This window comes from Pinus tabuliformis, chromosome 5_1 (genome assembly GCF_031772625.1).
Source record: "Pinus tabuliformis cultivar Carrire ecotype Pingquan chromosome 5_1, CPIR1, whole genome shotgun sequence".
Lineage (NCBI taxonomy): Eukaryota > Viridiplantae > Streptophyta > Pinopsida > Pinales > Pinaceae > Pinus > Pinus tabuliformis.
This window is the reverse complement of record NC_142305.1, coordinates 71590664-71616399: the sequence shown is the minus strand read 5'-3', so window position 1 is coordinate 71616399 and position 25736 is coordinate 71590664. Positions and strand designations below refer to the sequence as shown.

The 25736-nt window shown below is 36.9% G+C and overlaps 1 protein-coding gene across 1 annotated transcript; it reads right to left on the bottom strand.

Moving 5' to 3' along the window:
* Window positions 1–24173: 24173 nt before the first annotated feature.
* Window positions 24174–25454, bottom strand: LOC149163500 (uncharacterized). Its single transcript, XM_089429151.1, has one exon. It carries the CDS (start codon window positions 25452–25454, stop codon window positions 24174–24176), a length of 1281 nt encoding a protein of 426 aa, XP_089285277.1.
* Between the last annotated feature and the right edge of the window lie 282 nt (window positions 25455–25736).

The following is a 25736-nucleotide window of genomic DNA, read 5'->3' as shown; positions in this document are numbered from 1 at the left end:
TCATAATCAAAACTTACTCCTCCATAACCTAATTTATTGGTGACCATGTTAAATTCATTTAAATGACCAACAACATATCACCTTTTGACATATTCATATTAAATAAACACTTTATAAGAAATTCCTTGTTGGAAGCTCACATTTTTTCATACATTTTATCTAACTATATCATCAAACTCTCCATTGCCTTTTCTTTTGAAATGTTGGAAGACATTGATGCTACTAGGAATAGGTGTATTTTTCCCAGTACCTTTCTGTCAAGAATCTCCCATTCTTCTTCTTTCATAGTCATTGTCTTCTTTGTTATGCCTCCCAATGGTTAAAAAATATATTTTTGGATATAGATAATCTTCCATTTGCATCTTCCATAGCTAGACGTTTTGGCTATTAAATTGCTCAACCTTAAAAGCTTCTTTCGCCATTTCTCCTACTCAAACTAGGAACCCACATTTCCTATGAGTTCTATCGACTAAACAAACCTTCAACTTTGATGCCAATTGTTAGGAATAAAATCGCATATAAATAAAGGAAAAATGAATGAGAAAATAAAATATACTATGGAAAAATACATAAGAGACACCAATATATGTGATTCACCCAATTTAGGTTATATGCACAAAGAACGATCCAATCCTTCCTTTCATTTCATCCAACAAAGTGGAGGGATTACTGCCTATAAATTTTCCAAAATATTATCTTCAAGGGCACTACCATTGAACCCCCACCAAGGGTAGATTCAAACATTTTGTTGACACCTAATCTTTGGGATTAGGAAATCCATGTACATATTGTAAATAGAAAAAATAAAAGAAGTTGGAAGACAAAGAGACATTGGGAGATGAAAGGCAATAGTCTCCCTCTCCTTGTATATATTCATATTCTCTCTTAATGCAAAGGAAACAATTCATTCATAGTTACACCTAGCCTCACAGGGTATCATAGATAACTCCCCAATTTAGTTTCTTTCTACAAGTATCTCCTGCATTCTCTACCTGTATTCTTCTACTCTCTATCCCTATGTGTAGATCCTATTGAAAGAGGCAACATTGAAATGGTGCGGTGAGCATGGATTATTTGAGCATTGTGGTCATATGGATGTTTTGAGTGTTGGCTTTGAGCTTGGATAATTTTGAATGTCTGAAAGGTCGATTGTGACTGAACGCTTCCCCACATTGAACATTGTTACCCATTTGATGGAAGAATGTGAATTTTGAAGGACTTTACATTAAGTATGTTGATCCCTGTGAATTGTGCCTATTTTTGTGCCTCCACGTTGGACATAACGTTGCTTAGAGTATTAACCCGTGAAGGAATGAACACTACTTTGAACTATAGAAATTCTCACTGTAGATCAAAAAATTATGCAATATACTAAAACACAATACAAGATCTAATTCTACAACACTTTGCGGAAGCTTAATTGAATTGAGAAAGATCAAGAGAACACATATAACTGAGTATGAGAAATCAATCACACATAACACAGAAGAAATAACTTGGGGAAAGCCCTAGCCTAAAACCCAAATCTCTGTATTATCATACAAGTGGAAATCTTGTTCAAGTTACAAAAAGAATCAGCTCTCAAGCTATCTTGCTCTCTCTGCAATCAAACAATACAGCTCACAGACTAAATAGACATAGTATATGTCCTCCTCAAACCCTCCAAGCCTCCTATTTCCTTGCGCAGTTTTTCTTGGGGTCCAGCGAAGCCACATGTGTGAATTGTCCACATCACACTTACTAAACCTGAAGAAGTAACTGCGTAATCCTCAAGGAAATAATTCCTTCTGCATGCAAGGAATATTCACAATGGAATATTCTAGCAACTGATAATACACTGCCCCTCCATTTGATCTCAACTGGGTCTCTGTCTAAACTGACATGCATGAGTTATTTATGAGAGAATAATCGGTTATCTGAAGTGCAGTAGTTACATGCATGCAAGCATTAACTAACTGAACTTACATTAATTCAACAAACTGTTTGAATTAATCTAACTGGACTTGACTCAGTTAACTGAGCCAACTAATTACAACTCAATATTACAACTCATCCTTATCTCTTTAACTGATGGATAGATTCCTCAATTAATGGAGAAATTGTTGCATGTCCCCACATAGACTTCATGTTTGGCTTTCCTTAACTAATTAACTCAAGATGAATTAATTAATTATTTTACAAACAGCTGCTAAGATCAAATTAGAATTTTACTTCACTATTTTAGTTTAGGGACTGACTAAAATAGGAAGATATCCCGAAATGCTATTTATAGAATGCTATTTTTAGCACTTCAATTATTTTCATCCATTGTTGCTAAGATCAACGCTAGCTGAACTGCTATTTTTAGTAGTGTTATTTTTAGCAATTCTATTTTTAGCATTTCTTGTTGCTATTTTCAACACTCCCTCTCAACAAGAAAGGGATTATCAGTAACCCTAATCCTGTCTCTATGGAACTCAAACTTGCATTTTAACAATGCTAGTCAAAATATCTACATCCTATTCCTCGGTCGAAACATATAGCAACAACATGATCCTCTTGACCACAAAGTCTCGAAGAAGGTGATACCGGATATTAATGTGCTTGGAACTGTCATGAAAAACTAGATTCTCAGAGAGTGATACAACTCTGGTTATCATAGTAAATCAATGTAGGATCCATCATCTGAACAAACAATTCCACTAGAATCTTCCGCATCGAAATGGCCTCACATGCAGCCTGACTAGTAGCCATGTATTCAGCCTCTGCTGAGCTAAGTGCAATTGATCTCTGTTTCTTGCTGTACCAGGAAACTGCAGTTGAACCAAGGTTGAAGATTCCTCCAGAAGTGTTCTTCCGGTCTGATGGACTCCCTTCCCAATCCGCATCTGTGAAGCCCTGATGCTTCACTCCCTCTGTCCGTCTGTACCACAATCTGAACTGAGATGTGCCTCTGAGGTATCTCAGCACATGCTTCACTGCCTTCCAAAACATCTTGGTAGGCTGAACCATTGCTTGACTCATCTGGTTCATCGCAAAGCATAAGTCGGGTTGTGTGTTCACCAGATACATAAGTGAACCCACCAGCTATCGATAAACAGTAGCAGCTACTACCTCACCTAAAGTAGCATCCTCCTTCCTCCAGTTCCCAGCTAGAGGAGTCTGCATGGGCTTGAATTTCTCCATGTGAAAGCACCTGAGTATCTCATTGGCATACTTGCCTTGAGACACAAATACTTCCCCATCTTTCTGCCACACCTCCATTCCTAGAAACTAGTGCATAAGGCCCATGTCCTTCATCTCGAACTCTCTTGCAATGTCCTCCTTACAAGACTATATCAGGTGATCATCACCTGTCAAAATCAGATCATCAACATAACGAACAATGATCAGTGGTATACCTTCTACCATGATGTGGTAAAGGTTCGCATCTGCTTCACTCTTAGTGAATTCCAAACCAGTGAAATAACTGTCGATCTTGGTGTACCAAGCACGGGGTGCTTGCTTCAGTCCATACAGAGTCCTCTTGAATCTACACACATGCAACTCACAATCGAAGGTCTCAAAACCTTCTAGCTGCTCAATGTACACCTCCTCCTCAATCTTCTCATTGAGGAATGTTGTCTTCACATCCATCTGGTGGATCTTCCACCCCATCTGAGCTTATAGTGCCAATATCGATCTAATCAATGAGTACCTTGCAATGGGAGCAAAAGTCTCATTGTATTCGATTCCCTCGACTTGTGAGAAACCCTGGGCAACAAACCTTGCCTTATGTTTCTCAATGCTGCCATCAGCTGCCTTCTTTACCTTGTAAAGCCATCTGGAACTCACCACTGACTTTCCCTGAGCCCTTGGGACAACATCCCACACACTGTTCCGAATGATAGAGTCGTACTCCTCTACCATTGCATCAACCCAGACTGGTTGCTACACTGCCTCCTCAAATGAAGAAGGTTCAGTATCTACACACTCCCCAACTAGGGCCATGTACCCAGTGTACCGCTCGGGTGACCTCCTCTATCTACGCTGAGAATATGGCTCTCCCACATTCTCCCGTACATCCAACATCAACCTATCAGCTTCCCTTGAGAGTTTCTGCCCATCTATGGAAGTCTCAGCATGAGTGGATGTATCCACTCCTAGATCCTCTGCATGAGGCTTCTCTGCATCAATCTGAGGCTCCTCCTCCTTAGGAACTGAAGGCTCCTCCTCCTTAGGAACTGAAGTTTCCTCATCTGCATGCAACTTGAGCTCCCTCTCAAGTGACACTTGCATGGCTTTCTGCTCATCGAACTTCAGATCACTGCGTACCACAGTCCTCTAAGTGTAAAGCAAGTACACTCGATAGTTGCGGGGTGTATCCGCATACCCCACAAGTATTCCCAACTCAACTGTTGGGTCTAGCTTCTTCTTGGCATCTTTGGTCACATGATAGTAAAGTAATGATCCAAATATTCGAAAGTGACTTACATCAGGTCGCTTCCTGGAATAGGCCTCCATAGGTGTCTTCATTCCCAATATACGGTGTAGGCTTCTATTCTGCAAGTATACTGTTGTATTGCATGCCTCAGCCCACAAATGCAGTGGTAGGCTTTGGTCATGCAACATCACTCGAGCTACTCCCACAATCGATCTATTCTTCCTTTTGGCCACCCCATTCTGCTGTGGGTTATGGGGTGCCGTCAATTCCCGTTTAATTCCTTCTGCAACACAGAAGTCTTTAAACTATTGGGAGACATACTCTCCACCATTGTTGCTACGCAAGGCTTTTATTTTCTTTCCAGATTCTTTCTCTGCCAAGGCTTTAAACTCAAAAAACCTTAAGAAGGTCCGATCCTTCTTTTGCATAAAGTAGATCCAGCATCTACGAGAAAAATCATCAATAAAAATAACATAGTACCTTTGTTTAGTGGTGGAGGCTGTAGAGAATGGTCCACAAACATCTGAGTGAACTCGCTCCAGGATTGCTCCAGCTCTACTATCTCGATCCGAAAAGGAATATTTCACATACTTACCCAAGGTACAACATTTGCATGTAGTCGTCTGCTCAAGTTTTCCATTGGGTAATCCAGTAGAAATCTGCTACATGATCTTCATGGCTCCATGGTGCAAGTGGCCCAGTTTTCTATGCCATAGCTCGCCAACATCTTGGCTCTGCACCATCTCAGCTTTGGAACTCAAAGTAGCACAGTCATCTACCTCCTGCTTGTAGAGATTCTTGACTCGAATCCCTATTCGCTTTGTCTGTTCAATACCGATATGCCTCAGGAATAGCTTTCCTTGACTAAAGACTACATCATAGCCTTTATCTTCTAGCATAGTGACAGACACAAGATTCTTCTTTAGACCTGGTACATACTTTACATCAGTCAGGGTGAGGGGAGCTCCATGCTCCCCCTGAAACACAATCATACCTTCACCTGAAACACGGTACTTTCCATCATCGCCCATCTCGATCCGCATATGGAGATCCTTCTCCTCCAAGGTACTGAAAAGATTCTTGTCACCTGACATGTGGAATGAAGCTCCACTGTCTAGGTACCACACACATCCCACCATGGATGAAACCATGCATGCGATAAGTGAGAAATCCAGCTCAAACTGTGAGGCCAGTGCCTCACCATCAGATCCCTTTGAGGAACTCTTCTTGGATTTCTTCTATGGACAATTTGTAGCATAATGGCCCACTTCATGACAATGAAAGCATCGCACTTTCGATTTGTCAATCTTCTTCCCACCATGGGAAGAACTGGATTTGGAATGGGATGCCTTCCCTTTCCCTTTCCTTGCCTTACTTGCTAAGGCTATATTTTTCTCATCATCTTGCTTCGATGAGGATCCATCTCTGGTGCTTCTTCTTATTTCCTCCTGCATCAGATCTGACCAAATTCGTTCCTAATATGGAAGTTTTTCTCTTCCATTAACCGAGTCTTGGAAGTTATGCCAGCTCTTAGGAAGACCAAGGAGTGCAAGACTCACCATTTCATCATCAGTGGTCATGATCACTACACTTCCAAGCTTATCCCTGTAGGTGGTGAGCTTGTTCAGATATGTAGAGATCGTGTTGCCCTTTTCACACTTGATCTTATGAAGCTTGTCTTTCACCGCCAGCTTCCTCTGATCGTTGTTGTTCTGATATAAATATTTCAATGTTTTCCACATCGAAAACAATGTCTCCTTCCCATGGAGGCTTGAGACAATGTGGTCTCAAACTCCCTCCAGGAGGATTCTCCTTGCTCTAGCCACACATTTCTTCCATTCCGCCAGTTGAGTAGCATCAGTCGGCTTGGGGACTTCTTGATCAATGAAGTCCTTTAGACCATTATCCTCTAATATTGCATCCATGTGATCCTTCCAGGCTATATAGTTCAAGTTGCCATGAAGGGCATACTCAAGTCTTAAACCACTGAACGCCATCAGTGAAATTGAGATGTGATAAGAACTTGATTTCTATATTCAGGAACCACAAACTTTGAACTTCTCATTCTTGTATATTTTTCTTCACCTTGATCACCTTTGCTCTGATACCATGTAGAAATTCTCACTGTAGATCAACAGATTATGCAATATACTAAAACACAATACAAGATCTAGTTCTACAAAACTTTGCGGAAGCTTAATCGAATTGAGCAAGATCAAGAGAAACATATAACTGAGAATGAGAAATCAATCACACATAACATAGAAGAAATAACCCAGGGAAAGCCTCAGCCTAAAACCCCAATTTCTGTATTATCATACAAGTGGAAATCTTGTTCAAGTAACAAAAAGAATCAGCTCTCAAGCTATCTTTCTCTCTCTGCAATCAAACAATACAGCTCACACACTGAATAGACATAGTATATGTCCTCCTCAAGCCCTCCAAGCCTCCTATTTCCTTGTGCAATTTTTCTTGGGGTCCATTGGAGCCACATGTGTGAATTGGCCACATCACACTCACTAAACCTGAAGAAGTAACTGCGCAATCCGCAAGGAAAGAATTCCTTCTTCATGCAAGGAATATTCACAATGGAATATTCTAGCAACTAATAGTACACTGCCCCTCCATCTGATCTCAACTGGGTCTCTGTCTGAACTGACATGCATGAGTTATTCATGAAATAATACTCAGTTATCTGAAGTGCAGTAGTTACATGCATGCAAGCATTAACTAATTTTACTTACATTAATTCAACAAACTGTTTGAATTAATCTAACTGGACTTGACTTAATTAACTAAGCCAACTAATTATGACTCAATATTACAACTCATCGTTATCTCTTTAACTGATGGATAGATTCCTCAATTAATGGAGAAACTATTGCATGTCCCAACATAGACTTCATGTTTGATTTTCCTTAACTAATTAACTCAAGATGAATTAATTAATTATTTTACAAACAACTACTAAGATCAAATTCGAATTTTACTTCACTATTTTAGTTTAAGGACTGACTAAAATAGGAAGGTATCCCGAAATTCTATTTATAGAATGCTATTTTTATCACTTCCATTTTTTCCATCCATTGTTGTTAAGATCAACACTGGCTGAACTACTATTTATAACAGTGCTATTTTTAGCAATTCTATTTTTAGCATTTCTTGTTGCTATTTTCAACACTCCCTCTCAACAAGAAAGGGACTATGAGTAACCCCAATCCTGTGTCTGTGGAGCTAAAACTTGCATTTTGACAATGCCTTAGTCAAAATATCTGCATCATGTTCCTCGGTCAAAACATACAGCAACAACATGATCCTCTTGACCACACAGTCTCGAAGATGGTGATACCGGATATCAATGTGCTTGGACCTGTCATGAAAAACTGGATTCTCAGAGAGTTTGATACAACTCTGGTTATCGTAGTAAATTACTATAGGATCCATCATCTTACCAAAAAATACCACTAGAATCTTCCACATCCAAATGGCCTCACATGCAGCCTGACTAGCAGCCATGTATTCAGCCTCTGTTGAGTTAAGTGCAACTGATCTCTGTTTCCTGCTGTACCAGGAAACTGCAGCTGAACCAAGGTTGAAGATTCCTCCAGAAGTGCTCTTCCAGTCTGATGGACTCCCTACCCAATCCGCATCTGTGAAGCCCTGAAGCTTCACTCCCTCTATCTATTTGTACCACAATCCGAACTTGGATGTGCCTCTGAGCTATCTCAGCACAAGCTTCACTGCCTTCCAAAATAGCTTGGTAGGTTGAACCATAGCTTGACTTAGCTGGTTCACCGCAAAGCATAAGTTGAGTCATGTGTTCACCAGATACATAAGTGAACCCACCAGCTACCGATAAACAGTTGTAGCTACTACCTCACCTGAAGTAGCATCCTCCTTCCTCCAGTTCCCAGCTAGAGGAGTCTGCATGGTCTTGCACTTCACCATGTGAAAGCGCCTGAGTATCTCATTGGCATACTTGCCTTGAGACACAAATACTTCCCCATCTTTATGCCACACCTCCATACTTAGAAAGTAGTGCATAAGGCCCATGTCCTTCATCTCGAACTCTCTTGCAAGGTCCTCCTTGCAAGACTGTATCAGCTGATCATCACCTGTCAAAATAAGATCATAGACATAAAGAGCAATGATCAATTGTTTACCTTCTACCATGATTTGGTAAAGGTTCGCACCCAAACTGGTGAAATAACTGTTGATCCTGGTGTACCAAGCACAGGGTGCTTGCTTCAGCCCATACAAAGCCCTCTTGAGTCTGCACACATGCGACTCACGATCGAAGGTCTCGAACCCTTCTAGCTGCTCAATGTACACCTCCTCCTCAATCTTCCCATTGAGGAATGTTGTCTTCACATCCATATAGTGGATCTTCCACCCCATCTGAGCTGATAGTGCCAATATCGATCTAATCAATGAGTACCTTGCTACGGGAGCAATAGTCTCATCATAGTGAATCCCCTCGACCTGTGAGAAACCCCGGGCAACAAACCTTGCATTATGTTTGTCAACGCTACCATCAGCTGCCTACTTTACCTTGTAAATCCATCTAGAAATCACCACTGACTTGCCCTGAGGCCTTGGGACAACATCCCACACACTGTTCTGAATAATAGAGTCGTACTTCTCTACCATTGCATCAACCCAGACTGGTTGCTACACTGCCTCCTCGAATGAAGAAGGTTCGGTATCTACACACTCCCCAACCAGGGCCATGTACCTAGTGTACCACTCAGGTGACCTCCTCTATCTACGCTAAGAAGATGGCTCTCCCACATTCTCCCATGCATCCAACATCAACCTGTCAGTTTCCCTTGAGTGTTTCCGCCCATCTCTGGAAGTCTCAGCATGAGTGGATGTATCCACTCCCGGATCCTCTCCATGCGGCTACTCTGCATCAATTTGAGGCTCCTCCTCCTTAGGAACTGAAGGTTCCTCATCTGCATGCAACTTGAGCTCCCTCTCAAGTGACACTTGCATGGCTTTCTGCTCATCGAACTTCAGATCCCTATGTACCACAGTCCTCTGAGTGGAAGGTAGGTACACCCGATAGTTGTGGGGTGTATCCGTGTACCCCACAAGTATTCCCAACTCAACTGTTGGGTCTAGCTTCTTCTTGGCATCTTTGGTCACATGACAGTAAACTGATGATCCAAAGATTTGGAAGTGACTTACATCAGGTCGCTTCCTGGAATAGGCCTCCATAGGTGTCTTCATTCCCAGTATATGATACGGGCTTCTGTTTGGCAAGTATACTGTTTTATTGCATGCCTCAACCCACAAATGCAGTGGTAGGCTTTGGTCATTCAACATTGCTTGAGCTGCTCCCACAATCGATCTGTTTTTCCTTTCGGCCACCCCATTCTGCTATGGGTTATGGGGTGCCGTCAATTCCCGTTTAATTCCTTTTGCAACACATAAGTCTTTAAACTGTTGGGAGACATACTCTCCACCATTGTCGCTACGCAAGGCTTTTATTTTCTTTCCAGATTCTTTCTCTTCCAAGGCTTTAAACTCACAAAACCTCAGGAAGGTCTGATCCTTCTATTTCATAAAGTAGATCCATCATCTACGAGAAAAATCATCAATAAAAATAACATAGTACCTTTGTTTAGCGGTGGAAGCTGTAGAGAATGGTCCATAAACATCTGAGTGAACTCACTCCAGGATTGCTCCAGCTCTACTGTCTCGATCTGGAAAGGAAGATTTCACATACTTACACAAGGTACAACCTTTGCATGTAGTGTTCTGCTTAAGTCTTCCCTTGGGTAATCCAGTAGAAATTTGTTGCATGATCTTCAAGGCTCCATGGTGCAAGTGGCCCAGTATTCTATGCCATAGCTCGCCAACATCTTGGCTCTGCACCATCTCAGCTTTGGAGCTCAAAGCAGCATAGTCGCCTACCTCCAGCTTATAGAGATTCTTGACTCAAATCCTTATTCGATTTGTCTGTCCAGTATCGATATGCCTCAGTAATACCTTTCCTTGACTAAAGACTAAGTCATAGCCTTTATCTTCTAGCATAGTGACAGACACAAGATTATTCTTCAGACCTAGTACATACTTTACATCAGTCAAGGTGAGGGGAGCTCCATGCTCCCTCTAAAACACAATCATACCTTCACCTGAAACACGGTACTTTCCATCATCACCCATCTCGATCTGCATCTGGAGATCCTTTTCCTCCAAGGTACTGAAAATATTCTTGTCACCTAACATGTGGAATGAAGCTCCATTGTCCAAGTACCACACACATCCCACCATGGATGAAACCATGCATGCGATAAGCGAGAAATCCAGCTCAAACTGTGAGGCCAGTGCCTCACCATCAGATCCCTTTGAGGAACCCTTCTTGGATTTCTTCTGTGGACAATTCGTAACATAGTGGCCCACTTCATGACAATGAAAGCATCTCACTTTTGATTTGTCAATCTTCTTCCCACCATGGGAAGAACCGGATTTGGAATGGGACACCTTCCCTTTCCCTTTCCTCGCCTTACTTGCTACCGCTAGATTTTCCTCATCATCTTGCTTCGATGAGGATCCATCTCTGGTGCTTCTCCTTATTTCCTCCCGCATCAGATCTGACCAAAATTGTTCCCAATCTTGCAGTTTTTTCTCTTCCATTAACCGAGTCTTGGTAGCTATGCCAGCTCTTAGGAAGAATGAGGAGTGCAAGACTCACCATGTCATCATCAGTGGTCGTGATCCCTACACTTCCAAGCTCATCCCTGCAAGTGGTGAGCTTGTTCAGATATGTAGAGATCGTGTTGCCCTTTTCACACTTGATCTTACGAAGTTTGTCTTTCAGTGCCAACTTCCTCTGATCATTGTTGTTCTGATATAAATCTTTCAATTTTTTCCACATCGAAAATGGTGTCTCCTTCCCATGGAGGCTCGAGACAATGTGGTCTCGAACTCCCTCCAGGAGGATTCTCCTTGCTCTAGCCACACATTTCTTCCATTCCGCTAGTTGAGTAGCATCAGTCGGCTTTGGGACTTCTTGATCAATGAAGTCCTTTAGACCATTATCCTGTAATACTGCCTCCATGCAATCCTTCCAGGCTATATAATTTGAGTTGCCATCAAGGGCATACTCGAGTCTTAAACCACTGAACACCATCGATGAAATTGAGATGTGATAAGAACTCAATTTCTATATTCAGGAACCACAAACTTCGAACTTCTCCTTCTTGTATATTGTTCTTTGACTTGATCACCTTTGCTCTGATACCATGTAGAAATTCTCACTGTAGATCAACAAATTATGCAATATAATAAAACACAATACAATATCTACTTCTACAACACTTTGCAAAAGCTTAATCGAATTGAGCAAGATCGAGAGAACACATATAACTGAGAATGAGAAATCAATCACACATAACATAAAAGAAATAACCCGAGGAAAGCCTCATCTTAAAACCCCAATCTTTGTATTATCATACAAGTGGAAATCTTGTTCAAGTTACAAAAAGAATCAGCTCTCAAGCTATCCTGCTCTCTCTACAATCAAACAATACAACTCACACTCTGAATAGACATAGTGGAAGTTTTTCTTGGGGACCAGTGAAGCCACATGTGTGAATTGGCCACATCACACTCACTAAACCTGAAGAAGTAACTGTGCAATCCTCAAGGAAAGAATTCCTTCTGCATACAAAGAATATTAACAATGGAATATTCTAGCAACTGATAGTACACTTCCCCTCCATATGATCTCAACTGGGTCTCTGTCTGAACTGACATGCATGAGTTATTTATGAGATAATACTCAGTTATCTGAAGTGCAGTAGTTACATGCATGCAAGCATTAACTAACTGAACTTACATTAATTCAACAAACTGTTTAAATTAATCTAACTGGACTTGACTCAGTTAACTAGGCCAACTAATTACAACTCATCCTTATCTTTTTAACTGATGGATAGATTCCTCAATTAATGGAGAAACTATTGCATGTCCCCACATAGACTTAATGTTTGATTTTCCTTAACTAATTAACTCAAGTTGAATTAATTAATTATTTTACAAACAATTGCTAAGATCAAATTCGGATTTTACTTCACTATTTTAGTTTAGGGACTGACTAAAATAGGAAGGTATCCCGAAATGCTATTTATAGAATGCTATTTTTAGCACTTCCATTTTTTTCATCCATTTTTGCGAAGATCAACACTGGTTGAACTGTTATTTATAGCAGTGCTATTTTTAGCAATTCTATTTTTAGCATTTCTTGTTGCTATTTTCAACATGAACTGTGTGTTCATGCCTTTCGTGGTGAATGTTGCCTGACATTGAAACCTCTATTGGTATGACCACTAGTTCTGCATTGGCATGGAGACTATGAGTGTGTTTTTTCTTTCAAGACTGTTGAAATGCGGCATTTATGCATTCAATCATGTGTTGGATTTTTTATGAGTGTGAATTTTAACATGGCTTGTATGGTTTATAACATGAAGTGTGTATGGATATGTGGTAATTGAATATATCATATGAGAAGTATGGTATATTATTAAAGCACATTGTTTTTTTATGAGGGGTATATAATGGATTTAAAAAAAAACATGGCATATGAATAATGACACTCTTAACTCCTTTTTAATAGAAATATGGTATGAAACTACATAACGTATATGTGCAAGTATATTGAAAACTTTTATTACGAGTATAGAATTTTTTTGAAGAAATAATGAATTATTTTTATTGTAAGGACATCAATTTTATTTGCAAGTATGGTAATTTTTTTGGCCCGGTTTAGATTTTTATGATGCATTCACTCATCTCCATAGTGGGAGTAGTTCTCACTAGCAAACATAACTATCATGAGTGGTCCAGGAAGATAAAAAACACCCTCAGTTTTGAATGATATGTGGAAATGGGTTTGTGAAGGAGAAGGAGACAATGCACCTGAAAAGTCCACCTCAGATAAGGATCTTGCCATTTGGGAAAACAAGAATAGCAAGGCCTATGCATTGATTGGATCATCCATAAATGAAGAGGTGAGTCACCATACTTCTCCATTTTCAAATGTCTTTGAAGACTTAAATAAGTTGAAGGAATTTTATGACTCACACTCTGAGCTTGAAGTTGTTCAACTGATGATCAAGTTGTTCAATCTTGAGTTGAAAAATGATGACCCTCTTGCCTTAGCATCAGAAATAATATCCATTATTCATGACATAAAAGTCATTGGTGTTGAAATAGATTTTCCTCTCAGTGCCTATGTCAGGGCACTATAGCCCACTTATTCACATTATCTTGAGTCATTACAATCAAGTGGTAAACTTAAGGATGTTTACATTGACTCCCTTGAGAAGAAGTTTACTAAAAGAGAGAAGGCTTTTGGGAAGAAGACATATCCTCAGTATTTTGAAGTTGTGTAGCTTGCATAGAAAGAGAAGAATCATGCACAAGATTCTTCTAGAGGAAGAGGTGACCAAAGAGGAAGAGGAAGGAAGAATTTTAGAGGTAGTGGGGCAAACAATTCCAAGGAGAAAGGTTTGATATTCATTTCATACGATGCAATAGAGATGGATATGATGCTTCCACATGTAAGCTGCCTTGGGACATAATCGAGCAGGAAGGAAATGAAGGAAAAGGTAAAACACCTAGTTAAGGGAAAGGAAAAGCACCCAAGTCCGCTCATTATGTTGTGGTACATTGCAACATTGGAGTAACTAAAGTTTATTGAATTCTTCACTTGCCTCATGGAAAGATGCTTGGTTACTTGATTCAGGAGCACCTTTCGACATGAATTTCAGAAGATATTTATTTGAAGAATACAATGATAATGTTGATGGAGCAGTATAGTTTACAGACAAGTTAAAACTCAAGCCATCATGGCTTGGCACCATCAAGATCAAACTACCTGGTCTTCTAAACTTTATTCTACATTATGTTTTATACCTCCTAGAGTTGAGGAGATTTTTTTTTCCTTTGGTCATTCTCTAGCAAGGACACTCCACATTTTCTAGAAAGGACACTGCATTCATATATTTGATGGCAAGGTTGAGATCAAAAAAGCATCAGATCACTCACTTGTCATGAATGGGATAGAAGAAGAAAGACTTTAGAAGTAGCAAGGAACCTCTACTTGTGCACAAAACGTTTCATATAGTTCTCACTGTGATGAAGGAACATTTCCATCAAGTCTTTTATGGCATGCTAGATTTGGACACATGAACTATGAAAACCTCTGTTTGTTGAAGAAAAATTGTCTTACTGGTTTCTACAATTCCTAGGAAATGTAAGAAATGTGATGCTTATATCTTAGGAAAGCACAACAAACTGTCTTTTCATGATTCTCATTCCAGAGCACATAGAAAACTTGAACTCATTCATTTTGATTTATGTGGCCTAATGCATGCTCCTTCTGCAAATGGTAATAAATATATGATGGAATTTATTGATGACTACACCATAATGTGTTGGGTTTATTTATTGAAGAACAAATCTGAAGCTTTTGAAACATTCAAGAACTTTCATGCATGGATTGAAAATGATGCACAATCTCAAATTGGATCTATTTGTACTGATAATGTAATAGAATATACATCAAATGAATTTGAAAACTATCTTTTCCATCATGGGATCAAACATCAAGCAATTGTGCCTTATAATACCCAACATAATGGAGTAGCTGAAATAATGAATAAGACACTATTAAATATGGAATGTTCCATGATGTGTTTCAAGAATGTTAAGATGATGTTTGGGATGATGCAGTTGTATGTGTTGTGTACCTAAAGAATAGGTGTCCGTCTAATGCGATAAAAAACAAGACTCCCTATGAAATGCGGTATGGCCACATTCATTCAGTGAGGCATCTCAAGGTTTTTGGTTCCACTATTATGCCTTGATACCTAAGGAACAAAGAAACAAACTCGGTGCAAGGACTCACAAATGTATCTTCTTGGGGTACTCAAATACCTCCAAAGAATACCATCTCTATGATGAAGTTAATAAGAAGTTTATAATATCTAGAAATGTGATCTTTCTTGAATATTCCAAGAATAACAATGTTGTTAACTGGCATCTTGATTGCTTGCATAGATTCAGGCATGCAAAGTGTTTTCAAGAGTTTGATAATGCGATTCAAGATCTTGAAGGGGGGATCCCTATACTGGATCAATGTGTAATCTTCTTCTGAAGCACTCTCTCCCCCGCATGAAGATCCAACAACTGATGACACTTTGAGTGATGTGATTGATATTATAAGTGGGAGACTAAATCTTGATTTAGCCCCATCTCAATCAATTAAGTAACTTGGTCCATCTTGGAAAGGTCCTCCAAAATTGTTGATAAAGATGCTTGAACGTGTTCATCCTGATAGAATGGAGGTGACGTAGATGATTTTGATGCACCTGCTGATATGAATGTTTCTTATGATTGTGAAATGAATTTCTCTACAAATTCTGAACCAAATTCCTACAAAGAAGATGCTTTTCATGATGAATGGGAAGAAGCGATGTAGAATAATATGATGCTTTGATAAAGAATGTCACCTGGACGCTTCTTGATGCTACATTGGGAACCAAACCAATAGGTTGCAAGTGGGTCTTCAAAAGCAAGTATAAAGAAGATGGCTCACTTGACAAGAATAAAGCTAGGATTGTGGCAAAAGGTTTTGTACAGAAGGAAGGGGTCAATTATGAGGATAATTTCCCCCCCATAGAAAAATGGGCTACCGTACAGACACTCTTTGCCTTGGCAGCTCAAAATGGTTGGAAAAGTCATCAAATGATTGCAAAAACTGCTTTCTTGAATGGAGATTTGAAAGAGAATGTTTTTATGTCCCAACAAGAAGGATTTATTATGAAGGGTCAGTAACACAAAGTATTCAAGCTTGTAAAATCCTTGTATGGCCTCAAGCAAGCATCGTGAGCATGGTACAATAAGTTAACTAAGAATATTCTTAAACTCAAATTCAAACATTATAATCTTGATGATGCAACTTTGCTTGTCAAGAAAGTTGGAAAAAAAATTGTATATCTTGTGGTGTATGTAGATGATCTTTTGATGAAAGGGAAGAATGAGAGCTACATTGCATCTTTAAAGAAATAATTTAGGAAAGGTTTAGAAATGACAAATTTGGGCTATGTTCACTACTATATTGGTATTGAATTAACCCAACATCCGAAGTTTATATTCCTCTCTCAGAAGAAGTACATTGGAGATCTGTTGAACATGTTTGGCATGGTTGAGTGCAATCCTTTAACTACTCCAATGGAACAGAACTTAAAGCTTCACATCCATTGAAGGAAAATGATTTGAAGATGCAACAAAATATAGATAGCTTGCAGGAAGTCTCAAATACCTAACTACTACCAAACTAGACAATTCATTTGCTATTGGAATCCTCTCCAGGTTTATGCAAAAGCCTTGTGAGAGTCATTGGTCTACTACAAAAAGAGTTCTAAAGTAATTGAAGGGAAATAAATACTTTGGACTTAAGTATACATAGGTGGGTGACTTCATCTTTATTAGATACCTGGATTTAGATTTTGATGGATATAAGGAAACCAGGGTACCTACTTCAGGTTATGTTATGAGTCTTGGGTTAGGAGTTGTCTCATGGAGGTCGCACAAATAATCAATTCCAGCTGATTCAACAATTGAGGCAGAATATGTGGCAACCGTTGAAGGAACGAAGGAAATTGTGTGGCTCAGGAAAATTCTGGAATATTTGCAGGAGAAATAAGATCATTCAACTCCTCTTTTGATTGATAACACTTCTGCAATAAATATGGAAAAGAACCCAAATTTCAATGATCGAACTAAGCACATCAATACAAAAAACTATCTAGTTTGACATCATGTTGAGGCCAAAACAATCTACCTACGACATTGTTCCACAAATGAGCAGATTGCAGACATCTTTGCCAAAGTGCTTGGAAGGGAAAAGTTTGAAAGATTGAGAATAATTCTTGGACTCACCAACATCCATTCATATTAAGGGGCGGGATGTTGACACCAAATCTCTGGGATTAGGAAATCATGTACATATTGTAAATTGAAAAAATAAAAGAAACTAGAAGACGAAGAGACATTAGGAGATGAAATCTAGTAGTCTCCCTCTCCTTGTATATATTCATATTCTCTCTTACTGCAAAGGCAACAATTAATTTGGAGTTACTCCTGACCTAACATATTTGTTGTTGCTTCCCTGAACCCCAAGGAAAAGATAGTAGGGGAAAATCCCCCATACACCCCTCATCAAGAATTGGGGTTCAAACGTCACTAAAAAGAAGACTTCTAAATTAGGAAGATAATCAGGCTCCACAACCAGTCCAATACATCCACCACTTCAAATGAATGGGGATTGGGCCTATCTAGATGGGGCTCGTTAGTTAGAAAAAAATGTGAGTGGGGTTGGTCACATTGTCTTCCTTGATAAAACTCATTATTTGAGTTTTAAATTAGGCTTAAGGTTAGGATCAAACAATTATGGATAACCTCTAGAACTAAAACCCCTTTTAAGGATAGTTGTAGAAGAATGGGTAGTGGATATGCATGTGCTTAATGATTTAGCCTTAGTAATAAATTAGATGATGGGGAGGTTTAATATGAAAAATATATCCCTATAATTGATATTTGAATAGGTCAGCAATCTAGAATTTGTTTTCATGATATCTTAAATATTAATTTTATGTCAAAGGAGGGTTTCTACTAGAACTTTAGAGTTAATAAGTTGTTTATAGATGGATCCTTTTACACAAAGATTCCATGGATTGTCCATGGTCCTAAGAATCATTTTGTTTAAATCATTAATAAAAAGAGTATTAGGTCATAATGTATGTAAGTAACTATCAATATTATGAGATGAATAAGGATCTTGGATGTGTTTGAAAGATTATATGTTTTTATTTTTCTATGGTGGAAGTTTGCGTGTCTAGTCATTGAAATTTGTTAATAAGATGATATGAGGTTCCATTTTTCTTCTATTATGATAGATGAGAATTCGTAGGGCTCAAAAGATAGCGTGGTGGGACCATAACCCAATGTAGGTTTTAACCCCGTACAGGAATTACCTACATACAAATTCTAAAACACAGAAAATAAACAATGCGAAAGCATAACACATAAAACACATACACACAGAGATTTTCCCCTGGATCCCAAAACCGGGACTACTAGATTGATTTTTCATTATGTTCCTTTCAATGTTACAATACATATTTATACATGCCGAAGCATCCAATACCATGAACCGAAAACCATTGCGTCTAAAACCATGTGCAAAAGGCATGCACAAAAGCATAGGTAGGTCCGCCCAACCTAATATAGGGTCCAAAAAAATTTCCCCGAGGCACTGCCCCAAACCCCGTATAACAGGGCTAGCCACCCCCCTCAAACCCCCTATTGCACAATCGACGCAACAAAGGGGGGGCTCCATCCCCCCTCTAACCCCCCGGTTAACTAGGGGAGCTAGTCGTGGAAAAAATATAACACAACCCAACATCATCAATCTAGAATTTGTTTTCATAATGTCTTAAATATTAATTTTATGTCAAAGGAGGGTTTCTACTAGAACTTTAGAGTTAATAAGTTGTTTATAGATGGATCCTTTTACTCAAAGATTCCATGGATTGTCCATGGTCCTAAGAATTATTGTGTTTAAATCATTAATAAAAAGAGTCTTAGGTCATAGTGTATGTAAGTAACTAAGAATATTATGAGTTGAAGAAGGATCTTCAATGTGTTTGAAAGATTATATGTTTTTATTTTTCAATGGTGGAAGTTTGCATGTCTAGTCATTGAAATTTGTTAATAAGATGATATGAGGTTCTATTTTTCTTCTATTATGATAGATGAGAATTCGTAGGGCTCAAAAGATAATCATTGCAGAAGGAAGGTCTTGGACTATATGTAATCCAAATGCCAAAAAATAACATATGCAATATGTTCACTTTTTATATCTAGTAAAAAGTAATCATTTTTTTTCCCAAAAGAAGAAAACACATTGAATTTTAAAGGTATTCTTTGTGGATATAGGTCAAGAAAACACTTTGTAGATACATAATTTGTAGATATATAATTTACATAGAACTTTATGGTACCACGAATAAGTTATGTTTATGTTTTATTCATAAAAATATACATTTGTCATTTTCATAGTAAGATTGGTTTGTTAAATAAATTTTTAATGAACAATAATATTTAAAAGAAATTTCACATATATAACTTTCCCTTTTAGAATGGTTTGATTTTTAATCTTTCACTTTCATATATTTATATTTTAAATTTTATATCCAACTTTTAATGATTTTTACGAATTTGAATACAATTTATGTAATTATGTCACTTATGTAATGATTTGATTATACTTCTATACATTTTTAAAAGGAATGTTCATTGTCATTGTGCCTTTAAAAATGGGACTTAGGCATCCTTAAGATTTCCATTTTCTAACTCTTTCTTTCTAACATCTTTATATTTAAATGAATAATGAGAAGTTAATAAAATCTCCTTTAGTATCATTGTTCTTCCTATAATGTATCCAACTAGATTAATTCTTATGTTGAGTCTAATTTATTTTATTTAGTCACTTCTTTAACTATCTTAAAGGTTTTTAATTGAAATAACTTATGGATAATGTGTAGAATCATTTCATAGAGATGAATCCATGTTTATTGCACTTATTTCATATGGATAAATTAGATTTTTTTTTATTGAAGTTATTAATGGTAGTCATATATCATTTTTTTTAGAATTTATCTTTATAAATTTATTTCTAGTGATTTCAAACTATATAAATTTGCATTCTTCAATTTACTTTCTAGGTAAAATTCGTCCTCTAAAAATGCAAAAGGACTTACTAAAAAAATTATGCTTACAAATCATATTTTTATAAATTCTTAAAAGTCGTCTCACCCAATCTTCATTCTATCTAATAAAATAAGACTTAGTAAAATTCTATATAAAATACAAAATACCTATATAACATCATTAATACCCAAGTTTTAGAAAATCTTAGGTTCAAGTCTTATGCTTTGCAAAATCTACTCTTAGATGTATTTTGCTGATCATCCACATGGTTTAGTCGCTTAGACTAGCTAAACATGTTTAGCATGGAAAACCCCATTATCGATGCTTTTACATGTGATCACTCATTTTTTGAAGTTTCATTTTCAAAATATCATATTATCGGCCACTTAGACTAGCTAAACATGTTTAGCATGGGAAGGTTTCCCATTGTCGATGCTTTTACATGTGATCACTCACTTTTTGAAGTTTCATTTTCAAAAAATCATATTTTGGGGACCACGCGATAAGTTTGTCGAAGGAAAATGGGACCCGCACTAAATTAAAGTGACCTGTAACAAATGTACTATTTTTTTTTTAATGGAAAAAAGGCGTGATTTATTAATAGAAGTGCATTATATATCGATGGAAAAACAAATTAAATAGTTGACTAAATTTTCTACTATGTCTTATTAAAAATAATAATAATGTTTTATTATTTAAACAAACATTTTTATACATAATTTTTTTTTAAAAATAATAATAATGTTTTATTATTTAAACAAACATTTTTATACATAGATTTTTTTAATTTTAATTTTTTTTAAACAAAATTGAAATAAATAAAAATCCAGTTAATAAATTATAAATCGTGAAACAATGAAAATCGAACTATCCAAATTGATGGACAAGTCTCCAAAGCTAGTATGAAATGCGCCTTCCCCTGTCCATTTCTACAAGCATGTTCAAATTTTTGAGAAGGTTGCAAGGGTCCATGAGAAGGTTGTAAGGGTCCATTGGCAAATAATTGCCCAAGGAATTCTCATTTTCTTTCTTTATTACTTAATCTAAATTAAATCCACACTTTTTTTTATTTTATTCTTCATTCCAAATAGATTTACAGTAATAAATAGATTCACACTTTTTTTATTATTCATTTCCAATGGATTTTTAGTAATAAAATTTTATTTGAAAAATATAATTTTAAAAGTTAATATATAAATATTTTCTAAAATAAATTTATTTTTTATTTATTTTTTAAATTTAATTAAAATTAGCTTTGATTTATTTTAACTTCAGATTTATTAAGTGTTTAGAACGATCAAATTTCTTTTCATTGTAAATGAAGTTTGTATTTCAAAAGATTTAATTTGATCTAGAATTAAGATATATTTAAGCTGATATTAACTTTTTAGATAGAGTAACATCATAGTTGCGTCATTAGACGGCAAATTTTTCGTGTATCAACAGTGATTCAAATCCCGGTGGGGAGGTTAGTAATGAACACTCCCAACCACCCAAGATAACATCCCGTACATATATACATTAAGTTTTTTATGCTTATTCTTATTAATAAATTTAAATATGGTTACATAATCATTATTTTAATTTATATATTAAAATGGATCTAAATTTATAGCTACTATTTATTCGTTATATAATTTATTGTAGTATATATATTATGATTTTTTTTTATCTAAAAAGTTGTTTATAATTTTATTAACAAAAACAAAATTACATTACAAAAAATTGGATTTTCTCTGTTTATTATTAATTTAGCCAAGATTTAAATGTGTACACTATCTAGAAGTTAATAATATCTATGATAACGTGAGCGTGAATATCCATAATTAAAAATATTAAGTTTTTATATACTTATTAATTATATTTAAATATTTTTATAAAATCATTATTTTAATTTATATGATAAAATTAATCTTAATTTATAACTTTATATGTTGTAATTTCTTATATATATTCTGATTTTCTTTTATCTAAAACATCGTTCGTAATATTATTAATAAAACCAAAATTATAATATAATAATATTAAATTTAAAAAATATTTACTTAATATTATTAATAAAACCAAAATTATAATATAATAATATTGAATTTTAAAAACATTTACATACATCTAATTTGTCCACATTTCCTCTATATTAAATTGTAACACCTCTTAATGCAATCATATCAAAAATAATTTTATATATTAATTTGAATCTTTATAAATTAAAAAAACAAAAATTTAAACCTAAACTCCCCAGTCACTTATAAAAACATTAACATTACCAATCATATTAGAGAACTGAAATGAATCTTTCATAGCTTAAGCGTGTAAGATATTTTAATTTTATTAATATAAAAACTCCCTAAAATACCTTTTTAAATTTTAAACATTATTTTAAGAAAAAAACCAATTTAGTATATTTTCCTAAACATAATTTGATAATTTGATTTCAGTGATATAAAAGTTTCGGAAAAAAGAAAAAAATCCTATCTAATTTTTAGTTAAATTAATTTAAAATATTTCTTTATATATCCTAAAATTTTATTATAATAATTAATATAAAAAATTATATAAAATATAAAATGCTTTGTTATCGCATAATAACAATCTTTTTAAAATAAAAGTATTATATATTTTTAAAGTATTAAATTTTTTTATTTTTAAGTTATATATAGATATTAATTTAGATTCATCAAAACTAATTTTAATAGATAATAAATTTCGTTATTTTATTATAATAAAACTATTTTTATTAATATTTATAAATATTAAAAAGATTAATATTATTTAATATAATTTTTTTCCCATGGAAAAATTTGTAATTTCATTTATGGAAGAAATTACATTTTGTAGATGCATATGCATATTCCAATATGTTCATCAATCAGAAGATGAAAATATCAAAAACTACTACCGAAAAACATTTCGGTAGTAGACCCAACATAGTCTAGGAGGAGTTCATAGAAAGTATCATAAACAGTCAAAATATGTATTATCTGGTCCACGCAGGGGGATAATACCAAAAAAATTAATAGTGCCAATCATATTGGCCTCTGAACAATACATAAACAACAAAGTAAAATATGTACAAAATCTGATTAAAAACTGTCCAAAAATTAGACCATTATATCCATAAATGGTCTATGATAGTACTAGTAACTAGCTCCATCGATCTGCTCCATGATCAGCCAGATGCCTTACCCCCCTGTTCGCGCCTTCTTTGGAAAGACGATCAGCCTCTGAGTTCCGCTCCCTGTATATGTGATTGCATGAGAATGAGTCAAAATTAGAGATCAGTCTTAAAACTTCATCAAGTATGTGTCTTAATGAGAAGGACCAGCAATAGGAACATTTATTCAGCCAGTCGTAGATAATCTTTGAGTCACCAAACGGTTGTAGAGCATGGCATTTCTTCTCTGATGCAAATCAGATGATGAAATAAGCTGCTGAAAGTTCAGCAAAATTATTAGTTCCCCCGTGCAGTCCCATGTATAGCTTGAAGGAGTGCCTCTCAGAAAGGTGAAGGATGCCCCCCCACACCCAAATTCTTGTGCAGCCCCGTCGAAAAAAGCCCAGGGATGGGAGGGATCAAACAGTTCTGGAGAGATGATGCGGGGATGAGTTATAGGAGGGTCATCTGGGATGAGGTCAAAGTCTGCTATGATAGGCCACCGGGGAGGGGAGTTATGAAAAATGAGCTGATTACGGGCAATCCAGATAGCCCAATAGAACAAAAAGGGGAGATTCCTCAATTTGGTGGGAGAAACAGAAGAAAACCAATCGTTCCAGGCTGCATCCAGGATGCCTAGATGCCAGGAATAAGGGGATGGAATGACAGATGATACAAGGTTCCATAAGTGGTGAATGTTCGGGTAGTTTAGGAAGATATGTGAAGCAGATTCACCCTCCCTATTGCAGAAATGACACCAGTGTGGGCCCAAGAAGGATCGCTTCATCAGTTTGTCCCCCATAGGAACTCTATTACGAAGGATGCACCACATTAAAAGTCTGGATCTAGGAGGCGCCTTGAGTTTCCAAAGGTGTTTCCACCACTTTTGGAGCATGGGGGGCTTACGCGGTTCTGCCAGAACACCGGTTCTGCCAGAACACTGTATCCCTCCTTTGGAGTGTGTCGCCCTGATTTCGCCAATGCCCAGATGATCTCGTCATCACCCCCCGTCAGCCTGATATGAGCTTCTAGCAGAGCTTGTATGTAGTTTCTCCAGTGCTGCTGCCAAGGAGGGGGGATGTTGAGATGAAGGTCGGATTTCCAAGCCTGTTGAAGAAACGTGGTGTTGAAATCATCAGCTATGTGTTCAAGGTGGGTGATATGCTGCTCCCTTAGGTACAATAAGAGTTCAACCGGTAATCTGTGCATATTGCCGCAACCAATCCACAGGTCAATACCAATGCGAACCTTGTTCCCAGATTTTATTCTCCAGGTGATGCCCACTCGAATGGGATCCAAAGCCTTCAGGACAACCTTCCAGATAATTGAAATGCCTGAGTAGAGCCTAACCGGTCTTCTAATCCATTCCAGAACATGAGTAGGGGCGATATATTTCGAGTAGGTTACTCTTGTCCAAAGGTTGTCCGAAGCAACCAACTGCCAACCAAGTTTAGCAGCCAGGGCTGAGGAGAAATCATCAAGCTTTTTGAGTCCCCAGCCGCCCCATTTTTTAGGAAGAGTGAGGGCATCCCATTTAACCCAAGCAAAAATTCTTCCCGGCTGTTTGCCCCTCCATAAGAATCTGCAACAAAGATTTTGTATTCTTGCCAGAATACCTCTGGGAATCCAGGCAAGTGACATCCAATAAACCGGGGTTGCTTCTAGAACACTCTTAATGAGAGTCAAGTGGCCTGCACGGGATAAGAATCTTAAGTACCAAGTATTTAGCTGCTTTTCCAACTTAGCAATGAGCCAAGTCCAGTCTGCAATCTTATAACCAATCGGCTTTAGCTTATATCCCAAGTATTTCAGCCCCTCCTCCAAAGCCAGAAAAGTAAAATTAAATCTGTGGAGCGCGTAATGAATTTCATGCTGAGTGCAGGTCGCAACTATCGAAGAAGATTTTCCTTCATTGATGATCATACCAATGGTCTGTTGAAATAAGGAAAATATATCTCTGAGCGAAGTTATATCCCCCACACTTCCATTGAGAAAAATCAGCACATCATCCACGAAAAGTAAGTGAGTGAGCATGCAATCATCTGTGATCTTAATGCCAGAAAATCTGCCTCTCCGATGCTCTTCCGTAATTAACCATCCAAGGCCTTCCATGATTAAGAGGAATAGTAGAGGGGAGAGAGGACACCCCTGTCTAAGGCCACGAGTCGATGAGAAGAAAGGGGATGCACTCCCGTTGACCAAAACACTGAAAGGAATGTTAGAAATACATCCCATGATCCATTTAATGAAAATGTAAGGGAAACCAAGGTGAGAAAGCAACATTCTCAGATATAACCAGTTCACCCGGTCAAATGATTTAGATAAATCCACCTTCATTATCATACATTTTCCCTTCTTGCTGTGAAGGGAGTGTAAAACCTCTTGAGTCGTTCC

Bases quoted from the DNA above. Each gene is read 5' to 3' on its own strand.
- LOC149163500 (XM_089429151.1), bottom strand. From the start codon at position 25,454: ATGGAAGGCCTTGGATGGTTAATTACGGAAGAGCATCGGAGAGGCAGA.